This window comes from Pan paniscus, chromosome 9 (assembly GCF_029289425.2).
Source record: "Pan paniscus chromosome 9, NHGRI_mPanPan1-v2.0_pri, whole genome shotgun sequence".
Lineage (NCBI taxonomy): Eukaryota > Metazoa > Chordata > Mammalia > Primates > Hominidae > Pan > Pan paniscus.
The window spans coordinates 33,081,869-33,099,672 of NC_073258.2; the positions used below are offsets into that span (position 1 = coordinate 33,081,869).

The window sequence follows — 17,804 nt, forward strand, 5'->3', positions numbered from 1 at the left end:
GATAATTTAGCCAATGACACTGACATTAATTCATAATCCAATATGTTTTTACATATCAAAATTTAATAGCTTTAAGGAGGTTTCTAAATACCTTAAAAGGAGTCAGAAGACACTTTTTGCAGGATTTATAACTAAAACTACAGTAAACAGTGACTAAATTAACAGAAGTACAGTTGTAACATGACTTGGGAATAAAATCATTGGAAAGTCATCTGAACGCTTGGCAACATCACCATCTTAGATAAGAGATAAATGCACTAAAAGTGTAGCAGTGGAAATAGCTGGGGGTTCCAACCCAAGGTGCCCCATTTTTCCATGGCCAAACAGCAGGGATTTCCAGGTAGGCTCTGTGCGTTTACAGGCCACTCCTCTGCTGAGTTTCAATCCCCAACTGCCAGGCCTGTCAGTGTTCCCTATTATTCTCCTGACAGACAAAAGGAAAGCAGTATGTATTCCTTCTGCCTGTAACAGGAGCCAGCAAAATGGCTTTGTGATTGTGAGACATGTCAACTTAATTAGCTTTTTTCCTTCCAGGTAATAAGGGTTTTCTCCAAGGAATGACCAAAATTAACAACGCAGTTTGAGGAAGTTGATATTTCCTTCTCTTTTCCCACTAAAGATTCCTAGATGCAAAAATCACACCCACACATGCTAATAAATCTACATGGTTTATTGTTTTTGAATAAAACAAAATAAGATATTACTACAGAGAAAGTTAGAATCACTTCATCTGACGCGTATTTAGAAATCATCCATTTGAGAAGTCCAGATTACGTATCCCCCACACCTTAAAGATTATGGAAATGAGAAATATCTTCTCTTTTATCAGAACTTCTTTATTTAGAAAGTTCTGTGACAAACATCCACAGTTCTGTGAACAAACATTTTTTGGGCTGGGTGTGGTGGCTCACGCCTGTAATCCCAGCACTTTGGGAGGCAGAGGCGAGTGGATCACCCGAGGTCAGGAGTTTGAGACCAGCCTGACCAACAAGGTGAAACCCCATCTCTACTAAAAATACAAAAGTTAGCTGGGTGTGGTGGCAGGCGCCTGTAGTCCCAGCTACTCAGGAGGCTGAGACAGGAGAATTGCTTGAACCTGGGAAGGGGAGCTTGTAGTGAGCTGAGATCGCGCCACTGAACTCCAGACTGGGCAACAGAGTGAGACTCCATCTCAAAAAAAAAAAAAATTGCATATGTGTATTTTGTGAGATTATGGCTTTCCAAAAGATTCTTAAAGAGCTATATAAACCAAATCAACTTGAGAACTGCTTCATGATTGTCTGTCGAAGTCTCAAATGTTGTCAATTCATCTGTAAGTAATTTCACATAACTTTTGGATGTTTCTTCAAACTTGGGATTTGAAACCAATATGTATAATCATCAAAGATATATTTTAAGGATATAAGATGTCTAGTTTATACCATGACATTTCTTTCATTTGCACAATTTCGAGAAGTGTTTCTTGCCTCTGAAAAGCAGAGAGGACTATCCCAGTATAACTCCATTTAATTTCACTCTGAGGATTGTAGTTTCTGAGCAGCTGACTGAAAGGAAATTCTATAAAGCAGATCCTCTATTCCCATTGTACTGTTGTAATTTTGGTTTGCGGCTCAGGCCAAGAGTAGAAGAACTGAACCTCATGTCCCCATCATGTTGCTGTGGGCTGGGACTGATGAGTTTTATCAGTGAGCCCTTGTGGGTAGAGCTCTGTCCCAAGTAAATAAAACCAAGGGTCTTCCCGCCCTCTAGGCACTTATCATTTAGTTGGGGAGACAAAACATGCATTCAATATATATGCTTTTTTTTCCCAATAAGCCAAACGATAAACTGGAAAAATTTAGAGAATGTATACAGATTTCACTGGCATACAAAATGTCTATGGCTAACAATGCTCTCAATTATGGTATGTCATACTATGAATTTATGGATATATTGTCTCATTTTTCAATGTTCATTCTTCAAAATAGGCCCATTGAAAAAACTGAGTTATTTTGAAAGATAAGTTTATTTTTTATTTTTTATTTTTTGCAGAGGCCTCCACTTTTTATTTCAGTTGTACTCATCTGTCCCACTGTGCAAATGGAGTCACACGCTAACTCAATTCTGAGAGGCCTGGCCAAGGCAAAGAGAAAAGATGCCCAGAGCAGTCTGTTAGAGTTGCATTCTCAGACTAATATCTTTACAGTCTTGAGAAATCACTGTCAGGGTTTATTTAAAATGCAGATTTTTGAAGGATAAATTTTACGACTAATTTTTTTTTAATAAACTATGCAGGACTTGTTATTTAGAAGATTTGCCAAATTTAGAGTCTTCAGTGATGGAAATAATTGGCCTTCTTGTCACAGTCTTCTGTTTATAAGTGGGTAAAGAAAGTTTTCTTTCCTGTAAGGTAGAGAGAGAAACAAATCTATATATATGTATATACATGAACACACGCACACACATACACACATTTATATACACACATAGTATATATGAAGTTCAGTAGAATTTGCTATTGAAAAAATTATCAGAATAGGTGCATTAAACTTGATAGGGTTTGTAAAATTTATAGAGGCATCCCCTTCAAGACCTGATGTGAGTTATGAAATCTAATTTTGTTTTCATAGCTCTGTGATAAAATTTTATCAACGTTATAAAAGGGGTCTTTACTAAGACTGACCGGAAATCTGAACTATCTGGCCAGGCAATAAAAACACATTCCTTAGCAGCAAAGTGTCAGACAAGCAAGGTTTAACTAAAATTGATCGATAAGTCTTCCTTTTACAGTTGAGTGCATTCAATTTACCTCATAGGATAATAGTTTTTTTTTAATGGTTTTTCCATTAATATCAGACATCAGTGTTAGTAAGGAACAAGAAAGACATAAAAGAGAGAGGCATGTCATCAAGAAAGAATGTTGCAATCTTTAATGGTAGGGCACTTGTGCTATGAAGAAGGCTTGTGTGGTTGAGGTTTGGGGATTTTTGTTACTGATTATTATGGGTTGAATTGCATTCCCCCAAAATTCACATGTCAAAATCCTAACCCCCAGCACCTCAGGATGTGATCTTATTTGGAAATAAGATCATTGCAGATGTAATTAGGTAAGATGAAGTCACACTAGACTAGGGTGGGCCCCTAATCCAGTATCACTGGTGTCCTTACAACAATGGGAAAATTTGGACCCAAGGACACAGGAAGAATGTCACATAAATATGAAGGCAGGGATTGAGGTGATGCTTCTACAACCCAAGAAATGTCACAAGATTGCCAGCTTTTCTTAGTCTGTTCGGGTTTCTATCATGAAATAACACAGACTGGGTAGCTTAGAAAAAATACAAATTTATTTCTCACTGTTCTGGAGGCTGGGAAGTCTATGATCAAGGTGTCAGCAGATTTGGTGTCTAGTGAGGGCTTGCTTCCTGTTTCATATGGTGCCTGGTTCCAATGGTGCCTTCTTGCTGTGTCCCCACATAGTGGAAGAGGCATGGCAGCTCTCTTGGGCTTATTTTATAAGGGCACTAATTCCATTCATGAGGCTACTGCCCTCATGACTTAATTAGCCCCTAAGGGTCCCAGCTCTTACTACTATTACATTGAGGATTGGGTTTCAACATATGAATTTTGGAGGGACACAAATTTTCAGTCCACAGCACCAGCAAATCATCAGAAACTAAGGAGAGGAATGGCACAGATTCTTCCTCATAGCCCTCAGAAGGAATCAGTGCTGCCAACACTTTGATCTTGGACTTCCAGCCTTCAGAACTGTGAGACAATACACTTTTGTTGTTTAAGCTACCCCTCTTGTGGTACTTAATTATGGCACCTACTGTGGTCTGAATATGACTTCCAAAAGTCATGTTCTGTAAACTGACTCCCCAGTGCAACAACGTTGGGAAGTGGGGCATTTTGAGAGGTATTTGGGTCATGAGGGATTTACCCTCATAAATGGATTAATGCTGCCATAAAAAGGGCATGTGGGAGTGGGTTTGCTTTCTCTTGCCCTTCCACTTTCTGCCCTGTGGGGAAGCAGTAAGAAGACCCTCACCATACACCAGTGCCTTGATTGTGATCTTGGACTTCCCAGCCTCCAGAAATGTGAGAAATAGATTTCTGTTCTCACACCTTGGGTTGGGCATCCAAATGTAGCTTACCTTGCCTAACTCAGTTGTCATCAGGAAAGTCATCCAAATAAGCGGCAACTAAACCATAAAAATGATCACTTCAAGGCATCTAGTGAACTCATTTTCAGAATTACCAAGACCACATCTAACATTTCTATTGCACTGAAAACTTACAAGGGGTTTCTAGGGAACCTAAATGGAAAAAGCAGGCTTTGAGGTTAGGCAGATTTGGGTATAAATCCCAGTTCTGCCACTTATTGGCTGGTGCCTTTAGCAAAGATATTTCACTTCTTGAAAGCCCAGCTTTCCCGTCTGTAAAATGTAAAAGTAGTAGAAGAAATATCTACTTCGTAGGGTGGTTGTGAATACTGAACGAGACAGACAACATTTATGTGAAAGTCCATTATGGTGCCCGGTACAGGTAGACACTCTAAAAATGTTAGTGCCCTTCTCTTCCTGTGTTGATGATCTCATTTGAGTCTTATACCAAGAAACTTTCCCAAGACTGCAGGAAGGTAAGACTCAAGCCAGGCCTTTGTCTCCAAGTCCAGGAATCTTTCCCTGGAAGGAGTGACCTCCAGACCTTGGCTACCACAAAGTCATGCTATGACCTCCCTCTGTTGTTCTGGTGAGATTTAAATTGGGCTTCTGAAGGTGAAGGTGACCCCGTATGCAGATCCTGGTGAGCACCTGTAGAAAGGACCTACTAAGCAGATGAACTTCCGGGAATCAGCTGGAAGAGAGAGAGAGGAAAAAATAAAATCATATCTTCCTAATCATATCACTGAATTAGAATCAGACTTTTAAAGCTGGGTGCAACTTTAGAGGAATCTGCTCTTTTCATTTTCTAGAAGAGGATGTAGCAGCTTATATGGTCCCTCGGCCAGTCAGCATCAAGTTGGATGATCTCATGAGTCCCAGCCCAATATTCCTTCCATTCTAATTAGTGTCCTGAATACCCACAATGTCAGCTCAAGAATGGAAGAACCAGAATAGATCCAAAGATATGTAAAATAGTCTCAGAATAAGCCTTTGTCATTGAAGAGAAATGTGGCTTTAGTGGAATCAAGATGCTTCCTAACTCTGATTCTTACACCAAGACAAGGTGAAGGTGGATTTCAAAATGGTGCTATAACTACAATTTAGTAGAGGGGGAGGGGTGCATCCATGCTCTTTCATACCTGCTTTTTTTTTTTTTTTTTTGATATGGAGTCTTACTCTGTTGCCCAGGCTGGAGTGTAGTGGTGTGATCTCGGCTCACTGCAGCCTCCGCCTCCCGGGTTCCAGAGATTCTCCTGCCTCAGCCTCTCAAGTAGCTGGGATTACAAGTGCCCACCACCACACGTGGTTAATTTTTGTATTTTTAGTAGAGATGGGGTTTCACCATGTTGGCCAGGCTGGTCTTGAACTCCTGACCTCAGGTGATCCACCCACCTCGGCCTCCCAAAGTGCTAGGATTACAGGCGTGAGCCACCATGCCTAGCCCATACCTGCTCTATAGAGAGGGTGAAGTTTGCTCATCTGGGCCTGCAGCACCCAGGAGCTCCTGAAAGAGCTCATGGCAGTTTCAGAGTAGACAGAGGATGTGAGAAGCAGTGACTCTTGTTTGGAAATCTTCTAAATTGGCTGACTCCCATTTACATGCTGTTTCTGGCAGCAGAGATCAGTCTGGGTCACCTCTATGCCGCTGAGTAAATATGCTCAAAATTATTACTATTTCAGACAAATGTTTAACTGTTCTCAGATTATCTATGACACCCCAGGCCAAAGTCACAGCAATCTAACCTGGGAGTGAGTTTACTTTACTTTGTGATTTATGGAATGAGAATTCTGGGTGCTCTGTGGGACTAATTTAATACGAAACATTCAGATGTCTGTCTTATAATGCCATTCATCTTTCCTTAGCCTGCCTGCACCAGGGAGCATGTGGTTCAGAGAGCAGCCTCTCCCTTCTCAGCCACAAATCATCACGCTTGTGAAAGGGGGTGACAAGTCTTCCCTTCTAAGCCAGGCTGCCTGCAACAGGGGGTCTGTCTGGTCTCTGATGGAAGAAAAGTGTTTTCCACTCTTTCAGGCTGTTGGAGTGTTTTGAAAGGTACAGTTGGCAAAGTAGGATTCCTAGTCAACATTGCTTTGGTTTGCCTTTTGGTAAAGGGAATTTAGTCAGTCTGTACTGTCTTATCAACAGGTGCAGATTTGTTTTATGAGAAGGCAATGTGATGTTCTATGGATTGACATAATGCATGTGAGAAGAAAGTTCTACAAAAAGCTAAACTCTGATTCAGTGTAGTACTTACATTTGAAAAGCAGATATTTCAATGCATGGCTAAAAAGGAACAAAAATAAAACTTTTTAAACCAACAAGTTACCCTAAATCTCACATTCATCCAACAAATATTCATGAACGCCTGCTATGTAGTAAGGGCTATTCAGGCACTGGGAACACAATTCTGAACACCCTACTTTCATGGAGTTTGCAGACCAGTGAGAGAAAGGGCATGTCCACAGTGGTAAGTCCTACAAGGGTGAGCAACAGGTACAGGGGGAGCACATGGAAGGAAGTTCCCCACACAGTCATATAAAATGACATGAGAAAGCTGCAGGAAGAAAATGTGCAAAATCATGGAAGTAAGAGAGAATATACAATCTTGGGGAATGGGGGAAAGTTTAGCATGGGTGGAGTGCAGAACTCTGTGAACAAAGGGCTGAGAACCCAGACTTCAGAGCCAGGGGACCTCCGGATTCCAAAGGCCTTTGGGCACAGGGGAGGGAGTTTGTCCTTCATTTTGATGGCAACAGAGGGCCACTTAAGCTCTTTAAGCGAGGAAGTGACATGATATGATTCTTATTCTAGAAAGATCATTCTGGCTACAACATTGACAAAGAATTCTATAGAAGCAAGGCTCTGGGGGTGGGGGTGTGTGCAGTGACTAGTTGGAAAATTAGTGTTATTATATCAGTGAGTGATGGCAGTGGTCTGAAGTCAGATAGGGTAAGTAAAGAACTTTGAAGTACTTACAAAATCCTATAAATGCATCCCATTTTACTCATATTAACAGTTGTATGTTTGTGCAAATGGAAATCAACCTCTGCCATCAAGTCATTTCCTGAGTGAGGCAGAGTCCTGTTGACCCTGGTGTGTGCTGTTGCTGCAGTGCCTGTATTGCTGGTGAAAACTCCCTGAGAAGCCTCTTGAAGACACAGCTTTGGTTAAATGTATAGATGTGGCCCTTATCAACCTTCCCATGGGAGCTGGGTGTTATCTAATGGATAACACTGCTCCATGGGTGTCCTAGAGAATAAAGAGTATTTCCAACTCAAAACACAGCAGACCACTGTCACACCCAGTGAACACAACTCATATTTTAACATTAGGAAAGCTGTTGGCAAGTCTGGCCTTTGAGAGTGAGGTAGTAGGAAAGAAAGTCATAAAAATAAAAATTCACAATGGGATTTATCCTATCAAAATGACTACATTAAACGAGAGGCAAGGAAAGGTCTGACAAAAAGGGTTTGACACTGGAATTGATTTGAAAAAATTTCCTGAATGCCAATCAGAGTGTCTTGAGTTTTGCCAGTCTCTGCAACATCCACTTTTTTAGACAGACTTGATTATGTTCAGAAGTGTTACTTAAGATCTCAAATGGTATTCATCCTGATATTGTAATCAAAGTCACAGATTCTAACCTCAATTTTGTGTCAGCTGCTTAGAAAATAACATCAAGGTCACCCCACCAAAGTCAGTTTTAAGTGTATACCCAAGGGCAAGCCTCTCACTGACTGATTAGGAATAGTGACAGCCTAGCTGATTCTATTGCTAATTTCATTCCTCAGTAGTGAAGGGAGAAAAGAACCAAAACAATGGCAGAAATACATGTCTATACTAACAATGCCATGTCCACAGCTTCCTGAGGAAAGATCAGTCCACACTGTTCCTTACGTAGGGAAACTGTGCTTTGCATCATGTGTCCCTGACATCCTAATCTAAAGGAATGAGTAGAAGCCATCCATTCAACCTTCTGTTAGAAGACACAAAGAAAGTAGTTCAGATGGTACAGTGACCCTGAAGCCAAAATAAATATAAAGAGAAGGCAGGAAAAAATATAAACAGAAGCCGTTAAGCAACAGAAGCCATGAGTAGGTAGGTGCCATATCTTAGTGTACAACAGAAGAACCCTTGGATAAGTAGAAAATTCACATGAGGACCAAGAAGCACAGAGAAACAGGGAAGTCAAGAGCAGGAATGGCAGACTACCGGGGTGGCCACTGGGACCCAGACAGGCATGCGTCTTGAACAGAGGCCACCACGAAGCCTGTTTGCTGGGCTTTCCTGTGCTTCCTCTCTTCCTTGTTAATCCTCCCAACAAACCTCCATCACCAGAGGTAAACTGAGTGAGTCTCTGTAACTTGTAACTTGAACAAGCCTAACTTAATACACAATGTCTAGTCCAACACTCACATTTGTTCTCTTTACTGGCTTCCCACTGCACTATCTATCTATCTATCTCCCTCTCTATCTATCTTTTTATATAGCACTGATATTATTCCAGCTTGATATATATATCAAGCACTGATATTATTTCTGTGACCTTTAAAATAGCAAGATTTTATCAGCACTGAAGGTAGTTTAATTAACATGGAGAGCTTCAGCACCTCAAACCCACTTGTTTCGCCTTCCAATGTCTGGGTCCTAGTTATAATCTCTGGGTGGTTAGTTCTGACTCAATAACATTTCCATTATTTCTAAGGGAATTATAGTGATAAAACATGAGTACATTTAGTGTATTAAGTACACTTAGACACACATATACATATATATACATATATATACACATATATATACACACATATATATACACATATATACATACACACACACATACATATATATACATTGCAGTGGGAAGCCAGTAAGAACTAATGTGAATGTTGGACTAGACATTGTGTATTACATTAAGCTTGTTCAAGTTATATATATAAAGTGCACTTATATACATATATAATCTCCCAACTCCTTAGCACTACGTACAAGGCCCTCATAATCAGGCCCATGCATGCCCCTTCAAGCTCATCTTGTGCCTGTTAGTCCAACATTCTAGGCCTATCCAAGCAGTCATAACTATCGCATGCACCTTTGCATGCCCAGCAACTAGAACAGTCCTAGTGCCATTTTTTTGTTGTTGTTGTTTTGTTTTTTTTGTGTGTGAATTAGTTCTTTTAAGAAAAGTAGCCATGAAGTACTTGAAATACAGCTAGTCTGAATTGAGATGTGCTGTAAGTGTAAAATACACACAGGATATGGAGACCTTAGAACAGTAACAAAGAAATATGCCTCAATAATTTTACATTGATGATATGTTGAAATGCTAATACTTTGGATATATTGAGTTGAATAAAATATGGTATGAAAATGTATTTCACACATTTAACTTTTCTAAAAATGTGGCTACTAGAAAATTTCAAATTACTCATGTGGCTCCTGTGATCTTTCTGTTGGACAGTGGCTACTTTGGACCTTCCTTTGGTAACTTGAGCATGCCACGCTCTTTCCTGATTCTCACCTCTGCCTGGTACTCTGTTCCCTACGACAACCCTCATTCTGCTTCTTTCCATTTGCAATGGCTGATTCATTCTTGTCTTTTAGCTTAACTCACTTTCTTATATAAGGCTTTAAACATGCCATTCATTAAGTATGTCACCCCTACCTCCCCTCCAGTAATTCTCTAACTGAACTTGGTTTCCTTCATAAGACTTAACACAATGTGTAACTATTTATTGCACATAATTATTTTATTTGGGTATTTAACTTCTAAATGCCTCTCCTCCCCAGCACACAGCATGAGCCCCACGGGGACAGGGATCACATCTGTCACATTCACCTTTGCATGCCCAGCACCTAGAACAGTGAGTGCAGTGACTGCCTGAATATATACATATATGTATAAATATATATATATTTTTCATGTATATATATATATATTCATGCATATACCATGTATATACAAGCTGGTCTCTCTCTCTCTGTCTCTCTCTGTCTCTCTCTCTCTCTATCTTCTGCATATATATACACACGCACAGTTTTAACATTGGGAAAGCTGTTAGCTGGGCTAGCTTAGAGGGTGGGGTAGTAGAAGATAGAGTAATAAAAATCAAAATCCACAATGGGATTTATCCTATCAAAATGACTACACTAAACAAGACGCAAGGAAAAATTTAAACTTTTATATTTGTATATAAAAATGTATAAATATATAAAAATGTGTGTGTGTGTGTATATATATATATATAGAGAGAGAGAGAGAGAGAACAAACTGGTATATACATGAATTAAGTGTTAGAAAAACTAATTTTCTTTGTATTCTCTGTTTTCCAAGGAAAGTGTCTGTCTTCCAAGGAAAGTGTCTGTCTCTCAAGCTATATGGATTTCATTGGTCTGGCAAGAGAACTATCTTGAAAATTCATTTTTCTAAGAGAATTTGTTACCGAACTGAAATAACGTCCTGTGGATTTTCACACTCTTGGGTGAGCCTGCCAGGGATGCAGGTGCTCACACTTCCTTGCTAACTAGACTTAGGGCAAACAGAAAAGAGAGGTTCAAGTAGCTCCTTCACAGGAGAAAGAGCAATGATGGAAAATAGAAATCCTCTCCTTGTTCCAAAGCTCTCCTTCTTTGTACATATAAAAATGTATAAGAAAACTCCAGGAAGCTGGTTATTTTCCCCACCCTCAAAAGTACTCCGCTCCCTGATATATGTACCACAGCACTGATATTATTCCTGTGACCTTTAAAATAGCAAGATTTTATCAGCACTGAAGGCAGCTTAATGAACATGGGAAGCTTCAGCACCTCAAACTCACTTGTTTAGCCTTCCAATGTCTGGGTCCTAGTTAAAATCTCTGGGTGGTTATATCTGACTCAAGAACATTTCCATCATTTCTTAAGGGAACTGTGATGAGAAAACATGAGGCTACTTAGACTCAAACACTCACATACAAAGCAAATGTTTCATTGTCTTCATAGCCCCTGAATACAGGCTTTGTTCTTAAAACTGGTACTTACCACTTGGGCCATGCCCTGCTGATAATAAACAGCGCTGTCCCTGGCAGGCCTAAAACTCTTGGCAAAGTTTCTTACACTGTGGTCATGACGCGCTTCTTCCCAGGTGCTTGTTAAAATGCAGATTCCTTATACCTTAGGCATAGAGATTATAACCAGTGCTGGGACCAAGCCTGGAAATCTGTATTTTATCTAGCACACCAGGTGTTTCTTGTGCACACTCAAATTTGAGAATCATATTAAGGAAGTATCTCTTGCCAATACACAAATTGTTCCAGGAAACAGTTTTTTCTTTTTAAATGAAAGATGGGATTTAAAGACTCTTAGAGGAGAAAAGCCAGGAAGACGGGAAAAGGCCAAGAGGCAGGGAGGAAGAGGGAGGAGGGAAGAGGGAGAAAAAGTAATGGAAATGAGAACAGAGATATAATCAGATTTTAGATTTTTAGAGGCACTAACCTAGGAGCCCTGGGAAGTTCCCTCCTCTCCTCCACCTCTCTCCAGCATAGTCACTGAGTAAAGGACAGTGCCCTTCAGGAAATTTCCTTTAAAACACAGCTTCCAGTGGTGGCACCAGAGATGACCACCGAACTGCCTCAGTTGGTCTCACACAGCTGACATTCCTGAGCATGTGCACCTGAGCTAAAACCCTAATATCAGTTTCCTACATTGAAATTACTGCTCTAGGACTGACAAGCTAGGACCTGATAGGTCCAACAGCTTGACTGAATTTAATAATAAATACTTATTTATTATCAGTATTTAATAATAAATTGTATCTGCCTGCAAGCCCACAGAGGGATACCACAGACAATGAGCAATAGCACATCCAATTCAGAATCACCATTTTACTTGCCATAGATATAGAATTTCTCATCTCCTTTCTTCCTCTCTCCTTCAACCCAGTTGCACTATGGGCATATGTATTTCCTCTCTCATATATTTCTATTTATACATTTGGTACAGGGTGACAGCCTATTGATAGTAGTTTCATATTCCAGACTTGTAGAATTAGAAAATGCTATAGCTGCCAGCAGGCACCCACTGAATACCTACGGTTACACGGTCAGTCCATTTATTTTCATCAGCTTTCTCCTGAGTGGTCTTCGTTGATCTTGCTTTGTAGTTGCTTATGGCCACACAGCCCCAAACCATGCCATTTATGCAGAATTCTAATTTACTGTGTCGAGAACAAAACTGTTACTCTTTCTTTCTACTTACCTAGCCTCGTAGAGGGGACGCGGGGTTGAGATATTTTCAAAGCCAGGAGGGAACCAGAACCAGCGGTTCAACAGAAACAACTGAGAATCACCACTGAGTCTAAATTTCCCGTAACTGGGGACATTTGCATCTGATTTTGTGATGTACTAGAATAACGCAGATTTGTGTGTTTTGATCATTCGCTTCCAAATGATGCAAAAAAAAAAAAATGCTGCCATGGTGAATCACAAATCTCTCAATGGCACTCAGCACACCTGGGCTATTATTGAAGGTTAGCTCACAAATGCTTCAACAGCCACGAGCCACAATTTCTAAGTGAGTCTCTGACAAAAGAGAATATATTTATATTTATCCTTCTGCGTCATTTGATTGTTGCTTTGTTTTCTTAATTAGAAAAACAATATTTCGTTATGATAAACAATCAAGGAAAAAAACCGAGATTTAGGGTTATTGCCCTTCAAAGCTACCTTTGCATTTTGAATCATTACTAATATATCCTGTTTTACAAAGCTGACATAAGCATTCAGATAAAATGCTTCTTATTTATAAATACTGTTAGTTATTCTCAGAAAGACTGCCAGACTTTCAGGCATATTGCTTTTAGTTTACTTGCTTAGAAACATGCAACTTTACCCTAACACTTAATCAGGTTACGAAAGCTAGAGAGGTGGGCAGAAAAATTCAGTTCTCCTGAGGAAAATCCCAAATGCTTCTACACTGTTGATTAACATCTGGATCACCTTAAGGGTGTTTGTGAACTAGCAGGAAATAAATTTTTGGAGTAGGCCATGGACTTAGGGATGGTTGCTTTAGTATTTAATAATAAATTGTTTTCAGTTGATAGAAAAATACTGAAATCTGACTTACATATATGAGGCTGATTCAAATTTGATAAACATGTTCCCAAAGGAAATTACTGCATTTATTAAAAGCCTAGATGGCTGAACAGATTTGCAATGGTCTTATCCTATATTCCTTGCTGAAGGTAGAGAAACTGTTCCCCAGTCCACCTTGCAGCCAACCAAAGAGGAAGGTCAAGAGTAAGGAAAGAGCAGGGCTGTTTTTAGTCTAAGCTAAAAGTGGCTATGAACTACCAAGATACCCAGGGCTAGCTGTCATCTACAAAGTAAGTGTCGCTGCCTTGCTGGTAAAATGTGATGTGTTGATGACTGTTACATTACATCTAAAATCCCATTTACTAGTAATAGAAAAGTTCAGTTAAGACTTTTGCCTTATGTCTCCTGATGCTTGATACAGCGTTGTGTGATATTACCAATTTTCGCTTCAGGCGTATTCACATGCAACAGTGACGACTTCACAAGAATTTGCACATTTGATCCAGGGTGAAATTATGCCATTTTCATAGCAAATCAACTTTTCCCTGGCAGGAAAGTGATAGGTACTTTTGCACCTAGAGAGATGTCTTTGTTTTCAAGGAATGAAAACAAAAAATTGTCTATAGAAGGATTGTGATTGAGTCATTCTAGGGAGAGGCCCAACTGGCAAGAGTCCTCTTGGCTCCCTTTCCAACAGAGAGCAAGTTTCTTAACCCTTCTTGTTTTGACTTTCTTGCTTAAAAAAAAAAAAAGAAAAGGCAAAACAGAAGTCACATGCAATCTTTTTCTCCTATATGGCACACAGCTGCATTGGAATACCTTCACATCTCTAACATCACACAACACATAGAGAAAATGTCTGTAAAAGGGCAAATTGCTGTTGATGTAACATGTGAAATTTCACCTCAATGTGCTTTGCTTTTAGTGGTGTCAGAGGCAGCAGGAATTTAATCATGCAGCCCTACTGATTTGCAGACTGGGAGTAAATACTAGGCCTTTTGCAGCGATTACCAAGAGCCCCCTTCAGTAGAAATGATATACTGCCTTCCTGCATCACATTAAAGTGGAGGATTGAGAAGTGAGCCCAGCTGAGCCATTCTGTACACACCTAGCCAGAGTGCAATTTATATTCATACAGAGTTGTGAGTGGTTTTCAGAGGAACACTGGGAAGAAGAGCATTTCTCTGGAAATTTTTCACCAAAAGCAGAAACTAAACTCTGATTTGTAACTGCTATTTTTTTAATGGTTCTGTCTTCTTCTTGTAAATTCTTCCCTACCTGTAGGATTAATACCTAAGATTGCTAGGGATCTCCCTTGATTTCTTTTCAAAAAATAAACCTTCCATAATTTTTCTTTTAAATAGTGCATATATCCTTTCCCTAAGTTTTTGAATTGAGGACACAGTCTATGACTTTTGATCACTGGGCAGATATTGGGAATTGCCAAGCTTTACTCTCATGAACAGAATCTAACTGTACCCCATAAAAGGTCCTGGACTGTTACTACAGGTGAAACTGATGAGAAATTGAAGAAGAAAGCATTGATTTGTGTGGCATTTGGTGGCCACCAGCCATTTCATTTGTATTCAGTATATTAAGGATTTTAATACAGAGGTTTGGAAAATATCGTGGCTGAGCCAGAAAATGTCAGCTAGGGTCAAATTTAGTGTTTAGTGGTCAGAGTCTTTTTGTATTATCAAAACATTCCTTATATGGAATATATTTTCTATTCCATATATGGAATGTTTGATGGAATGTTCGATTATATATAACAAGTATTTTACATAAGCTATTTGATCCTGTGAAATTATATTTCACTAATGACTAGTAGTTTCCTTCTTTTCTTGGAAGAAAATCCACCGAAGATAGTTATTTTGCTGGCATTATTTTGTCTAGTTTTGTTGCCTTTCAGGAACAAACTTGAGGCATCAAATGTCACTTCATGTAAAATGCGGAGGGTAACAACCTTCAAAAAAGATCACTGGGTGCAGTGGCTCATGCCTACAATCCCAGCACTTTGTGATGTCGAGGTGGGAGGATTGCTTGAGCTCAGGAGTTCAAGACCAGCCTGGGCAACAAGGCAAAACCCCATCTCTACAAAAAATATAAATATTAGCTGGGTGTAGTGGTGCATGACTGTAGTCCCATTTACTTGGGAGGCTGAGATGGGAGGATCACGTGAGCCCCGGGAGGTCAAGGCTGCAGTAAGCTGTGATTGTGCCACTACACTCCAGCCTGGGCGACAGAGCAAGAACCTGTCTCAGAAAAGAAAGAGGGGGGAACTGCATGAAAATAAAAGAGATAAATAATCATAATGTCATAACAAACATGAGTATGTGCACATAGCTATACCAGAAAAATTCAGCAGAAAATCCGATGGTTCTGATTGGAGTTAATTGTGGAGATGTGCCAGAGACAGCAGCTTCGTGGATGGTGACACCACAATGTCTGTGGCTTGAGGGCCCTGCTGCCTTCGGATTCTGGCATAATTTGCTCTGATCTCCATCAGTTGTTTTAACTCTGTTTAAAAAAAAAAAAGAAGTTGAGAGACAAGTCAATGTTATAGAAAATAATTAAAAGTCCAGGATGATGAAAAACTTGAAGACCCCTCACAAATCCTTGGCTCCCACCCTGGGCTCTCTCATTACAACTTTGACTTCTTATCACATGAGATATATTGTTAATAGTCTTTGGATTGCTAGAGAATGGAAGTTGCTAGAGAGGACTTCTTTCCAGGTTTATTACAAAGCCTGAATTGGAAGCTAACCTAGGGCTGGTCTAAAAATTGCACCCACTGAAAAGACAGAAAGCAGCAGTGAGAACAGTGTTCAGATTTTATGGCAAATGGCATAAAACACTCTTTTAATTTTGTCAGGGGTTTGTGTGAAAGAAGCCATTCTAATAGCTTCTGGTTTGTTTTGCAAAATCCAATTGATTTTTTAAAAAACCCGAAGTGATTCTTTGATTAATTTCACATACTAAATGTTTTTTGATATTATAATGCATAAAATAAGTTATCATAGAGTGCTTTTGAAACTCCCAGACTGCTTTATTTTCTTCCTACATACTTAAGCCAGTAGGTCACAGAAACATCATGAGTGGAATGATTAAGTAAATGTCCCTTAATGGGTATAGGCATGTAGTTGCATTTCTATCTTTTATTTTTTAAAGCATTCTGAATATTTAGATTTCTAATAAATGATTATTACTTACTTAATGGCAACAGTAAAATAAGTTTCTAAAGAACGACTAAATCAGACTTTCTGCGATCAGAGATTTCCTGTATCCTGGAACATATATAGCTCATTGGAAAGAACTGAGACAATAGGAGGAAACCACTAATCCTTTCACCATGAAGGTAACATGGGGAACCTATTGTCATAGGAAAGAAATAAACTTTCATACGATGGTAATCTATGTATTTATAGAATTGAAGATGCAAAAATGAACATTTGTCTCCATAGCTTTATCAAAGATACACAGAGCTAACATGGAGGAAAATGGTAGAAAGAGCAATATTTGCATTTCCAATATTTTTTCTCTTCCAGTCACAGTTTTTATTGCTGACAAGCTTGTTTCTGGGAAGGCAGCCGACATCTCTCTTTGTCGTTGGATACCCTTTTGGCTAGCTTGCCTGAAGCATATTTAGCTTTATTTATCACACAGGCTCAACGGACACAATACTGCAAGGAAGGTGTGGTACAGGCAACAGAAACCCATCCCAGGAATATGGAAGACTAAGCCTAGATAATGAAGGGACTGGGAAGGTACCTCCTACTGCACACATGTTTGCTCACTATTCGATTGTACTGTAATTATTTCACGTGTGTTCATATTTTTAATTAGATTGAAAACTCTCAGAAAAGGAGCCTAGCTTATGTTTATTTTATAATCTACAAACTTTGGGGATACAGAAAGCTATTGACTAATACTTACTGATAATAAGAACCTCATCATTCGTGTGTTCTTCTAAGTACCCATGTAGTGAGGGTCACCAAGAGCCAGGGTGAAGGGCAGTGATGGGTGATGGGAACAGCAGAAAACAAAGAATAAAAGGACTGGCACCTCATCCATAATGTAGGATGGTACAGGAGGAATATTTGTGGCTTCCCTCAGAACAGTGCTAGGCATCCTAATAAATCCCGTCTCCCTACTTTTTGGTCTCCATTTCTATCCTTTTGTCCCTTCTGGGCTAAATGTAAAGATAGAACTGCAACTGTTTTAGAAGTTTTTGGTTTGCCTACATTACATACAACATAGTAATAATAATTTTATGGTGACTTCTTAAAAGAAAATATCTACTATTACCAACATAGGGATGCCAGGCAATTCACTACCTAATCTTTTAGTTTCCTTTAGAGTGATAACAGTGTTCTTCGGAATCTCCTGAAAATTATATCTTTGCTAATATATACCTACCTACAAATACTGGCTTTAACTTCATCAGGATATATAGGATAAAGAACTAGAGTTCATTCAATAACAAATATATGTCCTTTTCAATTTCTGTCATTTATCAAAGAAAATGACCAACAAATAGACAAGATAATAACTCTAGAAAATATTTACTTATTACTAAAGAAAAGA

The 17,804-nt window shown here is 39.3% G+C and overlaps 1 protein-coding gene across 1 annotated transcript in view; it reads right to left on the reverse strand.

Annotated features, from left to right (window-relative positions):
* Positions 1 to 655: 655 nt before the first annotated feature.
* DCDC1 (doublecortin domain containing 1) overlaps positions 656 to 17,804 on the reverse strand; it is a 497,588-nt gene continuing 480,439 nt past the window's right edge. Inside the window, exons 39-40 of the mRNA XM_055094254.2 lie at positions 15,570 to 15,737; positions 656 to 4,839 (exon numbers count right to left, since the gene is read on the reverse strand). Of these exons, the coding sequence (XP_054950229.2) occupies positions 15,610 to 15,737 (128 nt within the window). The 3' untranslated portion in view covers positions 656 to 4,839; positions 15,570 to 15,609. The remainder of the gene's footprint in view (positions 4,840 to 15,569; positions 15,738 to 17,804) is intronic.